This window comes from Sinocyclocheilus rhinocerous, unplaced genomic scaffold (genome assembly GCF_001515625.1).
Source record: "Sinocyclocheilus rhinocerous isolate Xijiao unplaced genomic scaffold, SAMN03320098_v1.1 scaffold226, whole genome shotgun sequence".
NCBI classification, from domain to species: Eukaryota; Metazoa; Chordata; class Actinopteri; order Cypriniformes; family Cyprinidae; genus Sinocyclocheilus; species Sinocyclocheilus rhinocerous.
Window position 1 is genome coordinate 399,069 of NW_015631726.1, and position 23,920 is coordinate 422,988.

At 36.9% G+C, this 23,920-nt stretch overlaps 2 protein-coding genes and 2 pseudogenes across 4 annotated transcripts in view; all 4 read left to right on the forward strand.

Annotated features, from left to right (window-relative positions):
- The window catches only part of heg1 (heart development protein with EGF-like domains 1), a 30,934-nt gene extending 14,318 nt beyond the window's left edge, over positions 1-16,616 (forward strand). The window contains exon 14 of the transcript XR_001640253.1: positions 16,605-16,616. The gene's annotated coding sequence lies outside the window, so the exon portion shown is untranslated. The remainder of the gene's footprint in view (positions 1-16,604) is intronic.
- On the forward strand, positions 62-22,547 carry LOC107741922 (KAT8 regulatory NSL complex subunit 1-like protein). 3 transcript variants are annotated; one of them, XM_016554734.1, is made up of 17 exons: positions 62-208; positions 303-396; positions 11,941-12,082; positions 13,052-13,225; positions 13,358-13,482; positions 13,845-13,910; positions 13,997-14,198; positions 15,938-16,073; positions 16,673-16,810; positions 18,552-18,698; positions 18,778-18,899; positions 19,060-19,181; positions 20,509-20,572; positions 20,688-20,794; positions 20,880-21,021; positions 21,115-21,206; positions 22,021-22,547. In XM_016554734.1, the coding sequence occupies exons 3-16, from the start codon at positions 12,011-12,013 to the stop codon at positions 21,202-21,204; spliced, it is 1,707 nt and encodes a 568-aa protein (XP_016410220.1). In that variant the 5' UTR covers positions 62-208; positions 303-396; positions 11,941-12,010; the 3' UTR covers positions 21,205-21,206; positions 22,021-22,547. The 3 variants fall into 3 exon arrangements, with proteins under 3 accessions (XP_016410220.1, XP_016410218.1, XP_016410219.1); XM_016554732.1 differs by lacking the exons at positions 62-208; positions 303-396 and adding exons at positions 7,650-7,779; positions 8,025-9,070; XM_016554733.1 differs by lacking the exons at positions 62-208; positions 303-396; positions 13,845-13,910 and adding exons at positions 7,650-7,779; positions 8,025-9,070.
- On the forward strand, positions 672-1,620 carry LOC107741935 (uncharacterized; annotated as a pseudogene).
- Positions 4,171-5,916, forward strand: LOC107741936 (uncharacterized; annotated as a pseudogene).
- Positions 22,548-23,920: the final 1,373 nt, after the last annotated feature.

Genomic DNA, 23,920 nt, shown 5'->3' on the forward strand with positions numbered 1-23,920 from the left:
CTGGTTCTCGCGCGAGTGCGTCTAATGGCGCCGCCAAATTTGATTTGAGTGCACAGCAGGAGCAGTGGAGCACACTTCACTTTGAATATAGTGCATGAGTCGTACAATGACTTTTATGCCGCCTCATTTTTACATTTGGCCAGTGTATTCCGTTAAAATCTATTTTCCACGGAGGAAAGGAAGTCATACGATTTGGAACGACATGAGGGTAAGTAGACTAAATGAGTCAGTGACAGTAAATTACAATTTTGGAACCATTTGTGTACCATTGTCCTTTGTCATGTGGTGCCCTCTGGTTTTAGAAATGCAAATAAATGCAGATGGGTGGAAGTCATGATCCATGGACCGGAGTAAATGCATTTATAATCACGAAGCATTAACATCAAATTGACCACAGTAAGTAATTTTAAAAAAGTGGAAATGATTCAGACAGAAACTAATTTCCATTTCAAATAAACTTTCTACAGTATTTTGTGCATTGAAATGTACAGAAGAGCTGAACTTAATACGTTAAGCTTAATCCAGATGTCATGTTTCATTACTCAGATTTTACATAGGTTTTTGCAGATGTCATTGTCCCCCATTCTAAATGTATTTAAATTAGGGGTGGAACCTTCACACCACCTTTGTACATATAAGAAATATCTTTCTCTTGTTGGCCAGTGGAAAAAATGTTTTCGTTTATTGTTAACATGAGCATGGTGGCATTTGCCGTAGTAAATGTGCCTGTTTCTATTGCCACTATTCTGATGAATATGTTTTTCGCCTACTGTATGATTTTTTCTCAGAAAGGACCAGTCAACAGCATAAAACCGCTGCTTAATGTTTTACTGTGGTCACTTATTGGATGCAATCTTATTCTTAACATTTTAAACCTTTTATTTGTTTTTTTCGACTTTGTTGATCCAGCTCCATGGATTCACATTCTTTTAGCAGCCGGTATTCTCTTTGCCATGTGGACTGGTTTTACTGCCTCCCTTGCTCTGAATGTGTGTTACTACTTCCAAATTGTTCCTGTACGGTGGCCTTTTTTGATCTGGATGAAGAAGCACATCAGACTCATTGTGTACTTGGCATTATTTGTCGACAGACTCTTCTTTCTGTCTGAATTCCTTGTACGCGTTATCTGGGAAGTTTCTGCAATGAACTTGAATTCAACAAGAGTTCATGTGAACATCACCAGTTGAAACAACAGATTTAGGAATCTACATATTATCACACATAGACTTTTGGATTAGATGTTGCTATTTTTTGCTTTGTCTGGGCATTATGCTGGCATCAAGCAGTGCGACTGTTGTCTACTTGTGGAATCACATAAAGAGAATGGAGGAGAACGCCAGCTCTTTCTCTGCTCTTCGTAAAAAGCAGCAGATGAAAGTGACAATCTTGGGCATTATACAGGGTGTCCTCTTCTTTCTCGCTTCAGGGTGGCTCATGACAGAAGAGCTCTTTGCATATTTTGCTGTTTTTATGGATCAGGGCGGCCATTTGATTTGCACTGTCATGGCACTGTACTCTCTTGTAACAACCATCCTTTTAGGTGTTAGTCAGGCAAACTTCTACCTAATGGCTAAAAATATTGGCAGAAAACTACAAACCCTGAAATGTCCTCTTCCCTAATCAGTCAGTTTAGGTGATGTCGCTTCTGCGAGCACTTTTTTATAGTCTTGATTTAAAGGGAAGCATTTTTGGGACAGCACTCAAACTAAATCAGTCTAAAAATGTTTTGAAGTGTAGCTGGATGTTAAATGTTTTCATGCACATGAAGTAATTTATAGTTAAATAACTTTTTTTTTTTTCTAAAGCCAGAGTAAATACTGAAAATAGCTTGTGGTTGAAATTGTTACTTTTAGGTTAGAACTGTTAAAGGGTTAGTTCACCCAAAAATGAAAATTCTGTCATTAATTACTCACCCTCATGTCGTTCCAATCAAAACCCGTAAGACCTTCTTTCATCTTCAGAACACAAATTAAGATATTTTTGATGGATTCTGAGAGCTCTCTGACCCTCCATAGACCGCAATGATATTACCACGATCAAAGCACAGAAACGTAGCAAGGACATCGGTAATATAGTCCATGTGACATCAGGGGTTCATCTGTAATTATATGAAGCTACGAGAATACTTTTTGTGCGCAAAGATAATAATAATAATAACATAATTTATTCAGCAGTTCTTCTCACTGAGTTACCGTCTTCCGCCATTTTGGAGAGTACCCCAGAACGTAATCAGCGTTGTTTACGTTCAGTAGACAGCGCACGCATGCTGAACGTAAACAGGGCTCATTACGTTGATTACATGCTGGGGTACTCTCCAAAATGGTGGAAGACGGTAACTCGGGGAGAATAAATTATGTTATTGGGCTGGGCAAAAAATCGAATGCGATTTCCATGTGAATCTCGTCAGTAAAGCCGCTTCTGGTGATTCGTAGTAAATCTCCAGCACGTGCTTTCAGATGGAGCGGCATTTACTACACAGATCCGTAGATCACTGACAAGCTACACAAAATCAAGTTCAAAATAGCAGGCGATTTTCATTTTTGGATGAACTATCCCTTTAATATTATGAAACATAATTTGCATGGATCATTGTACCCTCAAAGAAATGTGTTGACATTTGCAAACCACAAATTCACTTTGTATGTCAAAGGGTTTGATTATTGATTGATTGATTTAGCTTCAAATCATTTTTTTTAATTGAATTTCCATGGTTATTCAGAAATATACTAAACGGACTCTAATGCAAATGGACTATAAAATTCAGACATTGCTTACTGTTATGTTGAACTTTATTTAGGGTTACTTAAGGTAGCTATTTATTCTGTTTGCTTAATCAATACTTCAGATATTCACATGCTCTCAGTTTTTCTATAGCCTAATATGTCTTTCTGACATTGCCAATAGTTTTAAAATAAATGCAAAAGGCTTTAACATTAAGAAGTGCAGTTAAATTAGACATATATATATATATATATGCACACACACACACACACACACACACTTTTTATGTTAAGTAGGCTACTACAAGTTTTCATATGAAAGAAGAAAATATTTATGTATTTATTTATTTAATTGTTTGTTTGTTTTTGTTCTAATCTTTAGTATTGTTTCATGTGTTATTTGACTTTTGGCACTCTTTTAGAAATATATGTGTAAAAGTTTTTCTCAAAAATGGGATCATTACTTATTGGTGACATGCCCTTGTTGTTTCAGCTCTTAATTCAGTTGTTCTAGTCCCACCTGGTGGACTGAATGCATATTACAACCAATTTATGTTCAGAGCAGCTGAAGCGTTCAAACAAGTGCTTTCCTGCGTTTCAAGCCTATACAAGCACTGAGCAAGAACAAAACAAAACAAACATTGAGAGCAGCTCTCAGGAAAACCCTCCGTTTTTTTATTTCACATCACAGTCTATTAATCAAAAGCATACCATATGTGCATACTGTAGGTAATATGTATATATTTTCACCTGATAGATAAAAACTTTGCCACAAATATGCCAAATATCTCATGGCATGTCTGGGCTGCTTGATGCCATCTCAGTTTGTTTTCATGACTACAGTCACAAAAACTAACAGGGTGCATAAACACTACTCATGCACACTTACACACACACACTCTCTCTCTCTCTCTTATTCTATGAACAATTTAAAATTCAGTGCTGTGTGGTGTGTGTGTGTGTAGGCGCATCATTGATTTGTTGACTCCTCCCTCTGTTTGTGACGGGCATCAATGTATCTTGCTGCTAGTAAGATACAATCTCTTTTTTTCCCCTAATAAATATTGAAGTTGTGTTTTATTGTTTAACATTTTGAAGTCAGGACAAACTAAGTATTTCAAATTTTGGATAAAATTTCTTTCTAATTTTTTCATAGTACAGCTGGTGAGGAAGTGTTGCTCTGTCTCCACTTCTCTATGATTACAGTATGGGCAGATGTCGCTCTCTTTGGGCAGCCAGTTCTGTCGATATCTGCCTGTCTCTATAGTGAGATTATGATTGCTCTCTCTCTCTCTCTCCCTCTCTCCCTCTCTCTCTCTCTCTCTCTTCGGTGGCAGCTTTTTCAGATATAATTTCCCCCCATACAAAACATATTTAAATTAGGGACTGAAGCCTTCACACCTTCATTGCCCATATAATAAACTTCTTCCTCTTAGTGGCCAGTGGAAAAATGGTTTCCATCACTGTTAACATGAGCATGATGGCATTTGCCGTAGTAAATGTGCTTGTTTCTATTGCCACTATTCTGATGAATTTGTTTTTTGTCCACTGTATTATCTTTTATCTGAAAGGACCAGTAAACAGCATAAAACCGCTGCTTAATGTTTTACTGTGGTCACTTATTGGATGCAATCTTATTCTTAACATTCTAAACCTTTTATTTGTTTTTTTGGACTTTGTTGATCCAGCTCCATGGATTCACATTCTTTTAGCAGCCGGTATTCTCTTTGCCATGTGGACTGGTTTTACAAGGAATTCAGACAGAAAGAAGAGTCTGTCGACAAATAAGGCACCCTTGCTCTGAATGTGTGTTACTACTTCCAAATTGTTCCTGTACGGTGGCCTTTTTTGATCTGGATGAAGAAGCACATCAGACTCATTGTGTACTTGGCATTATTTGTCGACAGACTCTTCTTTCTGTCTGAATTCCTTGTACGCGTTATCTGGGAAGTTTCTGCAATGAACTTGAATTCAACAAGAGTTCATGTGAACATCACCAGTGAAACAACAGATTTAGGAATCTACATATTATCACACATAGACTTTTGGATTAGATGTTGCTGTTTTTTGCTTTGTCTGGGCATTATGCTGGCATCAAGCAGTGCGACTGTTGTCTACTTGTGGAATCACATAAAGAGAATGGAGGAGAACGCCAGCTCTTTCTCTGCTCTTCGTAAAAAGCAGCAGATGAAAGTGACAATCTTGGGCATTATACAGGGTGTCCTCTTCTTTCTCGCTTCAGGGTGGCTCATGACAGAAGAGCTCTTTGCGTATTTTGCTGTTTTTTTTTTTTACTGTATGATTTTTTCTCAGAAAGGACCAGTCAACAGCATAAAACCGCTGCTTAATGTTTTACTGTGGTCACTTATTGGATGCAATCTTATTCTTAACATTCTAAACCTTTTATTTGTTTTTTTGGACTTTGTTGATCCAGCTCCATGGATTCACATTCTTTTAGCAGCCGGTATTCTCTTTGCCATGTGGACTGGTTTTACTGCCTCCCTTGCTCTGAATGTGTGTTACTACTTCCAAATTGTTCCTGTACGGTGGCCTTTTTTGATCTGGATGAAGAAGCACATCAGACTCATTGTGTACTTGGCATTATTTGTCGACAGACTCTTCTTTCTGTCTGAATTCCTTGTACGCGTTATCTGGGAAGTTTCTGCAATGAACTTGAATTCAACAAGAGTTCATGTGAACATCACCAGTGAAACAACAGATTTAGGAATCTACATATTATCACACATAGACTTTTGGATTAGATGTTGCTGTTTTTTGCTTTGTCTGGGCATTATGCTGGCATCAAGCAGTGCGACTGTTGTCTACTTGTGGAATCACATAAAGAGAATGGAGGAGAACGCCAGCTCTTTCTCTGCTCTTCGTAAAAAGCAGCAGATGAAAGTGACAATCTTGGGCATTATACAGGGTGTCCTCTTCTTTCTCGCTTCAGGGTGGCTCATGACAGAAGAGCTCTTTGCGTATTTTGCTGTTTTTTTTTTTTGATCGGAGCGGCCATTTGATTTGCACTGTCATGGCACTGTACTCTCTTTGAACAACCATCCTTTTAGGCATTGGTCAGTCAAAATTCCGCCTAATGGCTAAAAATATTGGCAGAAAACTACAAACCTGGAAATTCCCTTTTCCCCTAATCATTCAGTTTAAGTTATCTCACTTCTGCCAGCAGACGGATCTATAGGCATGATTTAAATGGAAGCGATGTTGGGGCAGCACTCAAACTAAATCAGTATAAAATGTTCTGAAATGTGGATGTTTTCATGCACATAAAGTCCTTTATGATTCAGTGACAATACTGAAAATGGCTTGTGGTTGAAATGATGTAACTCAAGATTAAAACTGTCAGTATAAGAACATCATTTGCAGATATTTGAATGGATATGTAATTGTGTTGACATTTGCAAACCACAAACTCACTTTTGCTCTTTATGCAAAAGTGTAAATGCTGTAAATACATTTATTGAAGACTGAATATATTGAATCATGTTTTCATTTTTAAAAACGTATTTATTTATTTATACTTCAAATAGTTTTGATTTGAATTTCTGTGGTGATTATTCAGAAATATAGACTACATAATGCAAACGGACTGTAGATATTCAGACATTGCTTACTGTTATGTTGTACTCTATCCAGGGTTACTGTGTGTAATGTATTTATTCTTTGTTTGCTTAATCAATTCTTCAGATATTCACATGCTCTCAGTTCTATTAAAGTTGTCATTCTGACATAACCAATAGTTTTACATTATATAAAACATATACAGAGGGCTTAACATTAAAAAGTGCGATTATATGAAAACTAGATTGATGTAAAAAAAGATGAATAAATCTTTTTTTATTTTGATTGCCTATTGCTACAAGTTATATCTTCTGAAAAAGAAAACCTTTTATTATTTTTTTAATTTTAATTAAAATGTTTATTTTTATTTTGTATTTATTTAGGCTTTTTTTGTCCTAATCATCAGTTATTGTTTCCGGTGTTATGTGACATGTGGCACGCTTTTAGAAATATATGTGTAAAAGTTTTTCTCTAAAATGAGATCATTACTTATTGGTGACATACCCTTGTTGTTTCAGCTCTTAATTCAGTTGTTCTAGTCCCACCTGGTGGACTGAATGCATATTACAACCAATTTATGTTCAGAGCAGCTGAAGCGTTCAAACAAGTGCTTTCCTGCGTTTCAAGCCTATACAAGCACTGAGCAAGAACAAAACAAAACAAACATTGAGGGCAGCTCTCAGGAAATCCCTCCGTCTTTAGCCACCCTGAAAGAAAAATGTTAGAGATCCAGGGCTGGGACATCACCAGGAACTGCAGAGCACAAATCTGGTTTATTTTATAAATCATAAAGTATGCTATCATTAATCAATAGTATGTGTGCATTGGAAATATGTAAGGATATTTTCACCTGAAGTTAAAATCTTTGCCACAAATATGCCAAATGCTTGATACAGTCTCAGTTGTTTTCATGACTGCAGTAAAAAAAAAAAAATATATATATATATAATCAATAAATGACAAATAGTCTGCTGGTTATCAACAACAAACGACGAAAAAGACCAATGGCTAAATGTCTGGATAAGTAAATATTTAAAGAAAAGAAAAGTGAAACTAAAGATCAAACCACAACTAAAGATGGTAAATAAAATATAGTTTATTATTTATAGCTATGTATAGTATAAAAATTATTTTGATAAATATTAGATTAAAAAACTATATTAACTATTTTAAAGTAGCTGCATCCAACAAAAGTAACCAACAGGGTACATAAACACTCACTCGCGCCGCGCACGCACTCTCTCTCGCTATCTCTCTCTCTCTCTCTCTCTCTTTCTTTCTCGCGCTCTCTCTGTTCTCCGGTTGCGGCCGCTCTTCGGTGGTGTGAAAGAAAATCGGACGGGATCAGTCGATATCTGCTCATAAAACTGACAAATCAGTATTTTTTATTACTTGCAGGATTATATCTATGGATCATTTATTGATGGTCGTCTATTTCTGGACTCTGCGATTTTTGTTTTGTTGAAACGAGCGGCTGTTAAAGGTGAGATGATGACGTTATTTTTCCAATTCTGCCGTTATTTTCATAACATTACGCTTATCGCTTGAGCGAAAAATACTTGTAGTCTTTCCGTTTACAAATATTTTAAGTTGTACACTAGGTTTCTAATATGATTCGACAGGTCATCTTAAATTACGGTTGTTATTGATAAAGTTAGAGGATATCAAAAACATTATTCAGCTTTTCATAGTCATATTTGTTATAATAGTTGGCGTGTCTTTTAACAGATCTGTCGCTCGAGTCACAGTTTCAAGTGATGTTATAAGCTCTGGATCTGAGGCTATACATCAGTCCCAGGACAGGGTAGCTATAGGGAATGAGTCCATCTCATATCCACACAGCAAATCAAAACTAATTAAATCCAGATTTCATCCTCTGCTTTGAGTGGAAATATGGACTGCAGCGGTGTTGCACTAGGTTTGGATGTGGATAATAGTTTTGGACAGATGATTTGGCAGAACCTTCCAACCATGGTCCATCTGGATCTCCTGTCCTCTAAAAGTTCTCCTCAGTTCCCGGAGATGCTGCTATCGCCTTTGTTCCAGGATTCACATTCCAAAGCCTTTCTGCTGTCAAGCCCAGAGCCACTACTCACCCTCCTCTCCTTGAACAGAAACTCACCGGGTACTCCTGCAGGTGCTCCACAAATGTGTTTCATGCCCACACTTGAAGACAATGGACAAGACGTGGTAGAGCCCAGTCACAACCTCACACGACATGGTTGGTCTACTAGAGATTGCCAAGTTGGCACCAAATCACTTTCCTTAGAGCAAGCACCAAATTGCAGCAGGAAGAACAATGCTTTAAACCAAACATTGGTTAGCACTATGGAGGAACTGAAGGAAGGGCTGATGATTCAGTCATTGTGGCATCTCTCCCAGCATGTTTTGTTGGCAAATCGAGCCAGTCATTTACAACAAAGGGTTTTGGCGATGCTTGGTGAACATGCTTCTAGACACTATAGCCACCAACTGGATGGTTTGAAGAAGAAACTTCTTGAAGCACGCCGTTCCCCCAAGTTGACATCAGAGCCTCTTTTTGAGACTTTTAATGCTGTAGAGATGCAAGAGGTAGAGAAGGCTCTTATAAGAAACCTCCAGTACCCTGAAGCACATGGGCAACCTCTGAAATCCAGAGATTTGCAGAATTTAGCACACAATGGTCATGCTGTTCTGCATGGAGTGCTGGAGGCTCTGGACTCAGATGCCACCGTAAGCAGCTCAGATGAGGAGTGGGACCATGAAGACGCCGAAGGGACCTCAGTGGAATCACAGTGAGTATAATGTGATGTTGAATAGTATTCTTATTAATGTTGACCTTCTAATCAAGACACATGGAAAGAAATAGGCTAGACCTTAATGGAAGACATTAACAGAATGCCAAAAATGAAAACTTTAGCATTATTAAATGTGGTTAACCTCATGTAATTCTAAACCTCTATGCTTTTGTTTTTTTGGTAGAATACACTAGGGAAAATGTTCATCTTAACAGCTCAGTTCATATTGAAATAAATAACAGCTCATAGGACAAAAAGTACCACAAAAATGGAAGTCTTTGGAATGCATAAGATATATTGCAGCCAAACCTTAGAATTGATCGTATGACTATGCAAGTCACAATGCTTGGTGGTTATAAACAAAACATACAATGCTCAGTCTCTAACTTCAAAATAAATACAAAAAATAACATTGGGTGAGATCTTGAAATAGGTGAATTGAAGGGTAGAATTCATCTTGACCTAGAAGTTGCCAGGCAGTAAAGAACTTTTAATGACAGGCTGGTTGTTAGTCTTTGGCAAGAAGAGAGGGAGTGTAACAACAAGTTTGGGAAAACAAGCAGCCCAATAGAAGATGGAGGAGAGGAAGCATTTGGCTCTGGCAGTGTTATATGTTTCTTTAGGATCTATGCACACAGAAACAGAGGCACTCTGTTCAGTACACAGCTGTTGAGAAATTGTCACCATATTTCTCCCCCATGTTGAAGATTTGTATCTAGTATGTTCTTGTGCAGCTGGCTCTTCCTCCAATCCTGTTTCTGTGCAGCCACACTGAAACAGACAGCTGCACTCTCCTTTCCCTGGGATGAGTAAATAAATAGAGATCAGGCCGCCCTTCACCAGCCCGTAGATCAGAGCTTTCATGTCCCTCTGTGATTTGCTCGCTCACTCTGCACTTACGCTGTAAGATCGCAGCATATGTGCAGATCTAGTCTCAAGATGCACATTTTTGAAGGGAATATATCTTTCAGGAATCTCTTAGTAAATGGGAGTGGTTTATTGGAGTGCTTTTTAGTAGAATCATTTAAAATCCCCATTCAATATGACTGTTATTGAGAGACTTGTCGACCAGTTCGAAGGGAGCATAATTTGCTTTTTGGGTTAAAATAATTTCTTAATATGAAATTCGAAGAGTATGACAATTAGATTAGACTGTGCAGAAATTGAAATCTACACGCTAATACACACTACTCATAGTCACCAATGCAATTTGAGAATAAAGTATAATAATAATTTGAACGGTTTGATGTGATATGAGCTAACCGATCTTTAGATTTAATCACCATTGGTAGCGAGATTTATGGTAATGCTTTTTACCTCTGTTGGTCAGAACAAATGTGGCTAACTTGTTACTTACTTGTTCAGATGGCAATATACTGTGAAAATTCTTATTTGGGTCATATTCCAAGACATAGGCTAGAATCTGTGATCCTGAAGTACAGTATCCACACATACTCCTCAAAACATTAGATTAGGCTAGAATCTGTGATTGCGAAGTACAGTAAATATCCACACCGGTGCGGTGACTGACTGCCACACATACTCTTCAGAACATTAGATTCATCTGCGCCCACTCACAACCCACGCAAGCTAGATAATTCCGCACACAGCTGCAATTCCAAGTTTTCAAACAGAGATAGTGACAAAGAGGCAAAACTTACAGACTGCAGCTTTAAATATAATAACCCTGACATGCATAAATTTAAACTATGTTAAACTTTGTCTCATTGCACTCAAGTTGCCTCAAAACAACAACTGTCAATAAAAATGAATGATTTCCAATTACTTTGTTGCTGCAAATTGCTGTAAAAGTGAACGCCCTTTAGTAGCAGCCAGCTGTGGTTGTTGGCTCTGCCTCTCCTCAGGCCATGACAAAATAGTTTCAGTAACTTTTCCATATGTCCCAGCAATCTCAATTACCATCTCTCATCAGAGTTTCAAGCCGGTGGCCATTGCTTTGGATTCTGTGGATAAGCTGGATATGAGAACATTGCTGTAAGGTTTTAATGAGTTATCTGGCTTTGGCCACAGAATTGCTTAAGGGCACTTTTTGTGGACTGAGATTAGGCCCTCAGCCAGTCAAGAGCAGCATGTTTGACGTCAGTACTTTCTTTCTTTTCACAGATGTTCACGTTTTGAAGTGGTTAAGTTGTGGTCACTTATTTTGGAAAAAACTAGAGCCCAAAGCTTGCAGAGCTTTAGTGTCTGCTTAGTTGGCTCTGGAATATATGCAATGTAATAAAGAGTTTATGTAGTGATATTATTTGGTCTGAACACCCTTGAGGCATTAAATAAAAAGCAACAAATCCATCTGTGGTCTCATATTTTCAATTCTGGAATGATTTGGTTGCTCACTTGTTCTATGACTGCCATTTGTTTTGTTGAAGCAGGGCTATGCACTGTGTATGTGTGAGAAGAGAGAGAGTGAAAGTAGGCAGGCTAGAGAGGTAAAGTGTTTGTTTATATAGGGACCATGAAGACTGTTGCCCCAGCAGGAGACCTCATTCTTCCCTGTGTATTTGTATGGGTTCACTGCTGCTCCACTGCTTTGTAGATATTCCTGGAATTTGCCAGTGTGTGTGTGTGTGAGAGAGAGTGTCTGCACTAATCTATATGTCTTCAGAGAGGAAGACAAACTGGTTTATATTTGTATGGTTAGCTCCTCTTCTGCAAATTTTCGGTTTAAAAATGAAACATCCTAGAATCACAGGTTAATGAGCAAGCAAACAATCAGTTTCATACACCGGTTTCCCAAACACTTTTCCATGATTGCTCCTAGAGGGAATGTACTGTAAGTTACTTTGTATAAAATCTCAGCTGAATTTCCTTTTCTAACTTTTTCTGTCCCTGTCTTTGTGGGAGGGTAGTTGTCGTGTCTGTGAGTGGAGATGGCTGAAGGACAGAGCTGAATTCTGCAGTCGCTGGACATGGCTGCAGATGAGACTGTCTGAGCTGGACTCTCAGATTCAGCAGCTTGGAAAACTCAGGCAACAGATTCTTTCTAATAAGGTAAAGAAATTATACAGCATCTATAGATTAGGAGGGAAATGTGGCCGTGCTGTTAGCACTGTGGGGCAAAATTCAGAATTTAAGAATTGGCCCTCTTTCTTTCAATTCATGTGAGAATTTAAATTGAATTGGCAATGTCCAGAGGATGGTGAATTGGAAACTGAAAAAGAAATGAATGAATTGCAAATTGGTAACAGCAACACAAGAGATTAATTTCATTAGTCCAAACAGTTAAAATATAAATGTTGTTACAAAACATAAACAATGACATCATAAAGTTTGACTTACTGTATTCTTGACTAATATGTGGAATAATTTAAAAAAGTAAATATTTTAATTCTTGCATTAAGCACATCAAACTGGCCACCACATTTTTTTAGATAGCTTTATAAAAATACATATTGTCAACAACATTTTAATATATTGATTATGAAGTGTTTCTACTACAATTATAAAATGAATTTATTAAATAAAATGCACTTCATAAATATAGCACATTTGATGTCCCAGAATGCTCTAATTAAATTAAATATATAAAAAACGTTTAATTCAATTAAACATTGATTATTTTGTGTTTTTATGTTTTCTTGGCAACTAGCTGAAATAGTACATTTTAGTTTTTTTAAGTATATTTATATATTTAATTTTACGTAATGAAAATGTTTTATTAAACATTTTGAAATGTAATACGCACTGAAACATTTATAATAAAATTTATTATGATGAACCACATTTACAAAGTTATATAAATTTCTTTGACAAATTTCAATACATTTTAATTAGCATGAATTAAATTTATAATTGTAATTCTGAATCTATTTGTTACTTCAATTCAGATTAAATTCAAATTGATTCATTAAACTGGAATATTAAAAGCGTTTTCAGTTAAGTTCTCAGTGGCACCTTGAGTGTTTTTAGATGCAAGCAATTTTTTATTTTTTAAATATGTGTCCCTAACATGTCCTCCAGGGTCATGTGATTTTGGCGGAGTCTCAGCCCCTGACGGACAGGCAGATTCAACACACCTTGTGGACAGAGACTATGGATCTATCATTTACAGCTGGGAACATGCAAGATTTGCACTCTGATCTAGATATGGAACCCAGCAGCCCTACACGCCTTTTGAGGAACATTGAGAGACAGGTGAATCTAAAACCACAGGCATATAGACAAAAGCATAGAAAAGACGAGATAAAAATGACAGCTGAAAATGTAATTTGTTCATTTAAAACTGATTAAATCAACCCCACTCAGTTCATGTTTGTGTGTGTTTAGAGTGCCCAGCTGACTCAGATTGTAAACAGCTTGATGCCGTCTTTGTGTGCCTCTCCTTCCTCATCACCTATGTCTAAAGGACCCTGCAATCGCTGGAGAGGTCAACAGAAAACAGCTTACAGCGGGTGAGAGGCAAACAAGCACCTACAATATCTCACAGGGTCATTCATCAAAAATGTCCAAAAATAGAAATTGGGATTAATTTATGTTATTGAAGCACTGGTTGCTAGATTTGTAATTGTTCAAGAAAGTATGTAGATTGTTAGAAGGACATTCACATTAGCGAAAACACTTTTTTGTCACGCTTTTTGCTTTTGATGCAGTATAGATCATTTTATTTAGTCATACGTAAGCTCCAGAGACACCTGAGGGGAAGCAGTGTGTCTTGATTTCATTCATGCATTTCATATTCATTGCAGCACTGTAGAAGCGCCCTCATTCTGATACATAATTGTGTAAATTTATGTAAATCTTATGTGAATGTCAGGATGAATCATTCAGCCCAGCGAAAAACTGAAAGCACTGAAGAATTAGAAAGGAGGAAGATGAAAGAGTGAGTGGAGAAGAGAACCAATGAAACTTGCTCTCTTTATTTGTCATATGATCAGATTTCTGAAGATTTTATCCCTACTTTTGCAGCCAAGTGACACACACGGGTGTCTTTGTTCCCAGTGGACCGCAGTGTTTGCACAAGGTCAGGCAGAAGAGGAAGCGAACATGTCACAGACGACAGTACCTCCCTCAGGTGGACGTCAGCTATGTGTCAGCCCGGACTCGACCCCTTCTGACCTATCACAAGCCTAGACTTTTCGTCATGGATCCATTGTCTCATAGAGAACAGGTTGGCATTTTAAAGCCAAATTCTTCAAGTGTCAACTTAATGAGTTGGCATGGCATAGCATACAGTACTGTTCAAAGGTTTGGGGTTGGTATGATTTATGTTTCTGAAAGAAGTCTCTAATGTTTACCAAGGCTGCACTTCTTTGCTCAAGTAACAGTAAAAGCAGTAATATTGTGGAATACTATTACAGTTTAAAGGAACTATTTTCTGTTAATATATTTTAAAATTTCAATTATACCTGTATTCTCAGCAGCCATTAGTCTAGTCTTCACACGATCCTTCAGAAATCATTATTATCAATGTAGACAACAGTTGTGCCACTTAATATTTTTGTGGAAAATTTTTTTTTCAGAATTTGTTGATGAATAGAAAGTTCAAAAACAACATTTAGCAAGCAAGTTCAATCAATTTAGTACATCCTTGCTGAAAGTATTAATTTCCTTGCTGACATAGCTTTAAAGTGATTGAGTAAAAAAGGCAAAACACAGCTGTATGTGATAATGCCTGAACTAGTGGGAATTGTACTGCTGTGTGCTGTGTCCAACATTTACACTAAGTATATGTGAGTGTGTTTTCCCAACAGTGGAGCTCAGAAAGAAAAAACTAGCTTTTGTTCTGTCCTTTCCCTTGGAAACTGCTAACACGCAGTGCTCAGGCCAGCTGCACTTTCATAAATGATGATAATCTTATAATTGCTGTGTCCTCTATGGGCTGCCTGGACCTGTAACTCAGATACTGTATACTTTAGTCTGAACCTAGAAGCAGCAGGATGAAGATGCAGTTTCCAAATGGAATGCAATTAGAAGCAATTGGGGGGAAAAAACAACAACAACAACAACATTAAATAGTTTAAAGAAACGTTTCAACCAAGAAAGAAAAAAAAAAATCATAATTTACCTAAGATTTTTTTTTTAAAACTGCTCTTCTGCATTCGATGATATGTGGTTCAGTGATTCAGGGAGCATATTTTGAATATAGGACTGTTAAGCTTAAAAAATGACAAGAAGATACAATAAAATGGGTTAAGCAATATAACAGGACATTAGAAATTTGCCTTGATTTTGCATATTTGGATTGATTTTGCTGATGAGGTAAATTTAAGAACCATTGTAAACCAAGTCAATTCAATATTATAGTGATTATTTCATTTACTGAAAAATAGTGTGGAAAATGTTATCATATTGAATCTTTTTAGTCAAAACAGTTGTTTGTAGCCTAGCAAAATAAATCAAACCGGTTTGGAACAACATGAGGGTGAGTAAATTGACAGAATAGTACAGAGTACAGAACTGGTCCTTTAATAAAGCAGTTATTTGTGTGTGTGCCAGCCCTCTTCACATTGCACCATGACTCACACTATGCTCTGAGTCTGTTTTCTAGCTGGTGCCTGGTGCACTTCCTTTAACCTTGTTTATGATTCTTATAGCTGTCTGGTTTTGGCTGCCATGATTTTCCTTTTCATGCATTGCTTATGTCGTAATGGTTCCCCAGAGCACTATGTGTCATAGATTTGGCCTTTATTAACTTGGTTGTTTACGTCCACCACTTTTTATTTATTTTAATGCTCAGTTGGACAAATCAAATCTGTATTCTAGATGCAGATCAGGCCTTTAGCATCAGAAAGAGACATTTGTTTAGTAATTATGCTTTGCAAGATTTGTGTTCTTCCCATTTGCCCATAACTTCTCAAAACCTCCCTGTTTTGGTTACATGCACTACTTCTTTCTCTCTCCCCACAGGTCCTGGAGTCGTCCCCTTCTCTTTGTCCCAATTGTGCATTCTGTGATCCTGCATCTGTGTACACAGATCCTGCATTTCTCCACAGAAAAGACAGAACAGATGGCAAAGTGCATCCTGTTCTATCACTTTCCTCAGGTAGAGAGAGATGAATGCATTTTGTTTAAAATTCTCCGTCCACCATGTTGGATGGATATTTTTTCATTGAGCATGTCGCAATGCTTTGTAGATTACCTTCTTCTCATATGTAGGCAGCTCACTAGGTTTTGGAGAAGAGCTTATTTAAGCAGTAGAAAAGTGTTCATACTCTTGCTGAGGTAAATGGATGTTATGATTTTAATGGTTAATACTACAGCAATCCATTAATCACTCATCTATTTCACTGCATTAGGCTGTCATTTCAATTCAGTCAGAATAAATTCTCATATCAGACAGTTACTCAATCAGCATGCCAAAACTGTGCCGTTCCTGCTGTTTTACTGATTTGTGTAACAGCAGGAATGTGGAGTAGGCATATCAAATTAGCCTTGGTTGTCATCTGTATGAAACCTCAGCATTGAGTTCATACTTTAATATGACTCAAATGCAACATCCAGACATTTTTGTTTTGAACAAAATGTTTTGACATTTTGACAAGGTATTTATAACCATAGCCTTATATCACCACAGTGAACTGTTGTTTTTCTTTTGTTTGTGTTATATAAGTGAGGTTTGTCTTTGTCTGTTCTATTAATCAGAAACTCCATCATCCTTCCATCTGCAAAATTCTCTCTTTGAGGAAAGTTTGCTTCCGCGATCTCTCCTCCTGGAAACTGAGCTCACCAGTCCCCATCACTGTCTTCGCTCCAGAGACAGAGTCTCCCGGTCTTTATTCCGTAAGTCATCTCATGGCGTTGGTGTGTGATGCATGAACACATGTACTGAAAACACAGCTGATTGAACACAGCACACAGCAGTAAAAGTCCCACTAGTTCAGACATTATCACATAGGCTACAGCTGTGTTTTGCCTTTTTTACTAAAGGGGTCATATGATGCGATTTCAATTTTTCCTTTCTCTTTGGAGTGTTACAAGCTCTTGGTGCATAAAGAAGATCTGTAAAGTTGCAAAGACTAAAGTCTCAAATCCAAAGAGATATTCTTTATAAAAGTTAGCTGTTATGTCAGCAATCATTTGTGAGACTGTAGTATGTGTACACTATCGTTCAAAAGTGTGGGGTCCATAATTTTTTTTTAAAAGAAGGAAATTAATGCTTTCAGCAAGGATGTACTAAATTGATTCAACTTTCTTGTTAAATGTTGTTTTTTTGAACTTTCTATTCATCAACAAATCCTGAAAAAAACTATTGTTTCCACAAAAATATTAAGCGGCCCAACTATTGTCAACAATAATAATTATGATTTCTGAAGGATCATGAGAAGATTAGAGTAACGGCTGCTTAAATTTCAGCTTTGCATCACAGGAATAAATGAAATTTTAAAACACATTAACAGAGAAAATAGTTCTTTTAAATTGTAATAATATTCCACAATATTACTGTTTTTACTGTTACTTGAGAAAAGTAATGCAGCCTTGGTAAACATTAGAAACTTCTTTCAGAAACATAAATCATACCAACCCCAAACCTTTGAATCGTACTGTATGCTATGCTATGCCGACTCACTCTTGTCTGCTCTGCTGGTTATTGTTTGTCTAGGGGGGCTAATGATCCTGAAACAGCAATGCTATTCTTAACAGAGAGAGATTGTCAGGGCGAGTGAGTGATTGCACTGGAATGGAAGTGTGTACAGGTTTCTAAATTAAAAACACACCTCATGCTGTTTAGTTGATTTTCTGTCAGCGCTTTGCAGCACCCCTGGAGTAAGTGAACGAACTACAAAAGCACTGAATGGAAAACGAATGCCAGGAATGTTTTCTTCGCAATCACCTCATGCTCCCTCCATTCCTGTTTTCATTACATCACCTGGATGTGTATGATCTTTAAATGTCAGTTCTTCTGGAGTCCAGTGTGTGGGACGATGTAAGGTGTGTGTAGGCTGCTGGGTGGGTTTAGTCATAGTCTTGTGGTGTATTGTCTGTGTTTATCTCTGTGGCTCAGGCGGTCTATCCACAGTCCTGCAGCTTCCAGACCATGAGTGGAGATCAACACAGACTCACAAATCCAGCCTGAAGGCACTGCACACACCTACACACACTCAAACACACGCACTAGTGACCTTTCAGTGGGGTCAAATTATTTATAGCCAAAATATATTGTAGTCTTACAGCCCCCTTAGGATTTCCATCTCCTCTTTTTATTAATATTGTTAATACAGTTTCAAATGATTGCTAAGTCCATGCACAAAAAAAAAACAATGTTTTAAAAAAAAAATCCATATAAAAATTAATATGTGTGGCTTTATACATTTTCTTTATGCTAAATAAAATTTCTTATTTCTTGTGTTTGATTTTGGGGTAAAATATAACCTGGATGTAAAATATAACTTTTATGCACTTTATGCAAAATATCATTTCTTTTTTGGATGTGATCTTGAATGAATATTCTTTGTGTTCTTATCAATATACCTGTTCTGATAAGTAGGAATATGTCTTTATGTTCTATAATTAATGATTGCAGATTGCAGTCATCAGCCAAAAAACGGGAGGCATTTGAAGAGGCACAGAAGGGAGAGCACCCCTATACGATGGGCAAGCACCCGAGACCACCACGGTCAAGATTACAGGGAAGGCAAGAGGAGGCGGCGCTGCTCTGAGAGGACAATGGGTATGGATGTTTAATTCCCCTTGGTGTTTGACTTATATACACCACAGATGTTTAAGGTAGTAATACTGCTTTGTTCTAGACATATCCAGTATTACACCCAAGTCTGATCTGGTCTCCCAGAGTGATGACAGTCAGGTGGAGGAATCTCCAGAGGATTTGACCGTCTCTTACTGTACCCCCACACAACAGAGAAACTCACAGGTCTGCCCTTTGACCAAACCTCTTGATAAATACTGTATATTTCAATTTGCGCTAATCCAAACATAGATCAATGTACCTTTCCTTGAAGGGAATGTTTGTCTACTTGAAGGTTAATATTTTGAGAAAGATAATCATATACTGTCCTTTTTGTATACTGTAGTTCTCATCACGCAGGAGAAACTCTGAGAATATTTTCAGCATTGATGACATTGTCGTTCCTATGTCTCTGTTCGCATCAGTGAAAGTGGAAAGACTTCAGTATAAGAACATTTTGACACCCAGGTATTGATTGTTTTCACACTCAGCAATGACATCGGATAGACATCAGTACCTTTTTATATTGCAGGAGAGCTACAATACTGTTCAAAAGTGTGGGTTGGTACTTAAATAGGAGAGCTGATTCCTCTTTATAAATCATGTTAAACCCATTAGGAACATGCTGTGCCCCTTTATATAATTTGAAATGCATGGGTCTCAGCTTATATCGATTACTTTTCTTACCATAATTTATCTCCACTGCCTTCAAACGAGTTGTCTTCTTCATCTCTTCTTCCCTTCTCTTGTCTTCTTTTTCTTTATCTTTCCACTAAGTCAGTCATTTGTATTTTTTTCAACTTAAGACATTTTTTTTTGGTGTTGGTAAGATTTTTAATGTATTTTTTAAATAATTCTCCTATGCTTACCAAGGCTACATTTATTTGATAAATACGGTAATATTGTAAAATATTATTACAATTTATTTTATATTTTAATATATTTTGCGATTTTATTTCTGAGATAGCAAAGCTGAATCTTTCAGAAATCATTCTAATATGCTGATTTTGGGGCAAAATAAACATTTGAAGAGTTCATTTACAAAAAAACGATAACTCCGTTTTTAACAATTTTCAAAAATCATGTTTTTTCATTGTGCATTCCAATTAATCTCAATCAAAATTTAAAAAATTGAGTTATCTGTTTTTGCAAATAAACTCTTCATTTATTATTATCAATGTTGTAAACGTTGTGCTGCTCAATTTTTTTAATACTTTTTTTCCAGGATTATTCGATGAATAGAACATTCAAAAGAACAGTGTTTATTTGAAATAGAAATCTTTTGTACATTATAAATGTTTCTACTGTCAATTTTGATCAAATGAATGCATCCTTCCTGACTAAAATGATTAATTTCTTTAAAACTATTTCTGACCCAAAACTTTTGAATGGTAGTGTATCTGAGTGCTAATATGATGTTAGTTTTACCGTTTAACTCCCTTTATATAGTTAAATTTATCATGAATTTGTTATGATAATTAATAATCATCTTTTGGTTTAGTTAAAAAAAAAACCCATTTCATTTGTGAACAATTTAATTCACTTGATTATATAAAATTAGGCTTTATATTCAAACCATTTTTGTATTAAAATGCCAGAGAAAAATAACTATATAATGATGTATATCAATACTGTGATGTTAGCTTTTGCTCCTACCACCTACCCATAGAGTGCTTGATAGATTGTCAATGAGTCACATTTAGTAACTTGGCTGACGCATAAAGATGTAGATGAATTCATTTTGATTTTTCAGTTTTTTTCCCTTTCCTGTATTCCATTGTCTTGACTCTGTCAGTTGGCGAAAGGTGGATATTTCGCCTTTATTGAAAAGAGAGGAGGATGAGCAGGAGGAAGGGATGGTTGGTTTGCTTTTTTTACATTCTTGTAGTTACAATCTCTCTGTAGGCCATAAAAATGGTGAATGTCAGCAATTGCAGGGTGTTGTTGTAGAGTGATGTGCTTTATCTTTCTCAGCCAGAAGCAATAGGAGATGAAGATTTCTTTCAGAGGCACCAGAATTATGAGCGTAGAGAGAAACTCCGCTGGTCCTGCTGGGATCAGGACAGAAGACACAGGATCAGGTCTGTGTGTATTTTGGTTTATTGTAAAGCTATCTTATTGCACATATATTCTTCAGTGCATATTTTTTTATCTTTTCCCCCACAGGTCATCCAGGAAAAGCTGCTCTTCTGTATCTGTGAGAGACCATCCTGCTCACTGTCACCCACCTGTACGTTCTCCTGTTCCCTTCACCTGGACCTTCAGTACTTCTGAAGATTCACCAGAAGCCAGTGTGGATGAAAAAGAGGTCAAACCTTCTTAGTAGTGAACAATTAAATATTAAATCAAATTAAATCTGTCTTTCTTTCAAGCTTGTATTCATTGTTTCTCTCTTATATAGCCAATGCAACCATGGAGGAGACGTACGTTCCCCCTGACTGATGAAGATGAGGAAGCTTTGAGGCCTGATGAAGATAAGAGTGTTCTTTAACTGTACGTCCTTATTTCCTTTCCTTGTGTCTTATATCCTTCCATTTATGAGGAAAGGATGCGAGATTGAGAGGTGAGAAAGGCTCAAAGTAAGCATTTCAAATCAGAGTCATATTTCTTCACCATCCTTATCTTGTTGGAGCTTGATTCATCTGGATATTTCTAATAGATCTTAAAGGGTTAGTTCACCCAAAAATGAAAATTAGACTGCGTTTTACTCACCCCCGAGGCATCCTAGGTGTATATGATTTTCTTCTTTCAGACGTATCCAGTCGGGGTTATATTAAAAATTGTCTTTGATCTTTCAAGCTGTTTAATGCCACTCAGTGGGTGTTAAAACTAGAAGACTCCCTCTAGTCTCCCTCAACTCCCTAGAAGTGCCACAACTCCCTCTATTGGACACACTAGGAATAACATGCACATACTACAGTCACTGCCCTGAGTGTAAAAAAAAAAAAGTGTAATTTTATTCAGGAGGATGCATTCATTTAAATTGACAAATAAATTCTGATCTTTTGACCCCAGTTATTTTAAATACTTCCTTGGTGAGCATGAGAGCATCTTTTAAAAACATTAAAAAGTTGTATCCACCGCAAACCTTTAAACAATAATGTAAGTCATTTCAGATTGAAATCACATTTAGAATCAGAGTCAGTTTTTGGACTTTTTACAGAAGGACGTGAGAACTAAAATGCACAATTACAGTTTTTACAGATGAATCTGAAATGAGATTACATTGTGTTGAAATGCAGTGGAGAAAAATAACTGTTTTTCTTGCTTGTCATTGGTTTGACTGATTATTATGTGCTGATTACAGACTTCCAGAGCACCAAAGTACAACATCTGAGGTGGACCAGGAAATGACATCATACTGAGGCAGAATATCAGCCATCATGGTTGTACTCTGTTGTAAAAATCACTCTTTCAGCATTTAAAAAGTTATGACACAATGTTGTAACAGATATTTTTCTCATTGTTTCCTCAGTCTCATTGAGTTTTTTTTTTCCTTTGGAAAAGATTTTGTTATAAATTATTTTTACATTTTAAACAGTACACTGTATCATACTGTCTTTTCCACAGTATAATTTATTAAATGTCTTAAGCCAGCCCCTTAAAAGTATCAACTCTAAAGCATTGCATTATTTATGCAACCTATTTTGTTATTTATTTCAATATAAGTACAGTGTATTGCTTTGTGTTCACATTTTTGAAAAAACAGAACAAATGATTTATGATTTTACTATAAATCTCATCTTTTACTATAATTTATTCAGTACTGTGGGAGAAGCACTGTGTTGGAAAGGTGTGTAAATTTACCTCATACTGCATTAAATTGATTTAGACTGCCACACTTAGAAGTTAACAATCTTCCTTTATCACATTGTATTAACACAATGGAGTCATTATTAATTGAGATTAAATATTTCAGATATTTCAAATTTCCTATTAAACACAACTCCGTGTCAATGGAGGAATAAAATAAGTTAACATCGCAAAAGCTGTCTACCATTTTGGGGGAAAAAGTGCAACATATATAAATTGCGATTTATATTAATTGATACTGAACCCAGATTGTTTCTTTAACAGGCACAAGTACCAGTATGCAATACTTATATCAACCACAGAGGGGCACTGATACGCCGCATCTGCTCCTTAAAATTGCTTTTGCAAGAAAACGGCCTGTTAGTGGCAAAGTGGAAAAAACAGGACACTACTTGTAAACGCTGTAAACTACTTGATGAATTCTTCCCAGTCTGTGTGTCAAGCTTTGACAGCTCAAAATCCTATTGCATTGATCCTGAGTGTGTGTGTGTGTGTACAGGGTTTGTGGGTGTGTGTGTGTGTGTGTGTGTGTGTGTGTAGTCTTTGATCTCTTTCAGCAGTAAGCTGATTAGGCCATCTCACAAGCAGCCCGCACTCACTGGGGAAAGGCTAATTGGCTATAAGTAGGGGTCAAGGTTACTGCCTGTCCATGAGATAGGGAAGATATTATCTCACTTGCTTTCCTTCGTCTAGCTCAATGACTTTCACCCTGGTACAGCACTTCTTAAAAGTCTGAACACTCCTCACAACATTAGTTTGAAGTCTTTTTGAGCTGCCTTTTTAGGCATCCTAATCAAGAAGGATCTGATGGACATAAAAAGTTTATTTCATCACTGTGCTCGCTGCAGTACATTCCCTATGCCAAGTTAGATGCATATGCCTTAGATTTTGACAAAAGCAAGATATATTGGAACAGCCTATGATGCCTTAAAATGCTGGTAGACAGTTCTCTAGGTTTTGGAGCATTATCAGAAACCTCCCTCTTGCTAGAGCTGTCAGAACTCTGTGTTTTGCTGCAGAGTAAGTGAATAGAGCCGGTGAGTGACGCATAGCCACTGTATTGATCCGCGCTGTTCTGAGAGCTCGATAGGCCTCTCTTTCTCTCCCATTCTCTTTTGTTGTGAACTCTGAGAATGGAGATCATTATTTATAGCTCCAGTGAGCGGCTCAGTGATTTACTTCTACCAGCAGGGGGAGTTTTACAGGGACTTTGATGCAGTGCGCTATGTACTGGAGCAGATTTATCACTTTGTGTAGTGAACTTAAATGAGAACTTGTATTTTCAATGAGAATTTGTAACAAAGTACTCATAGACCCTACCAATGTTGTTAAAACAACAAAAACTGCTGAAATAAAATACAATATACATATTAAACAAAAAGCATTAACTTAAA

What these genes read in the sequence shown, in the direction of transcription:
- LOC107741922 (XM_016554732.1), top strand. Translation starts at nt 8,190, where the DNA reads ATGGACTGCAGCGGTGTTGCACTAGGTTTGGATGTGGATAATAGTTTT. An exon ending in GAAAGGAGGAAGATGAAAGA is followed by an intron (nt 13,911 to 13,996) that starts GTGAGTGGAGAA and finishes CTACTTTTGCAG; the next exon opens with CCAAGTGACACACACGGGTG. An exon ending in CACAACAGAGAAACTCACAG is followed by an intron (nt 18,900 to 19,059) that starts GTCTGCCCTTTG and finishes TGTATACTGTAG; the next exon opens with TTCTCATCACGCAGGAGAAA.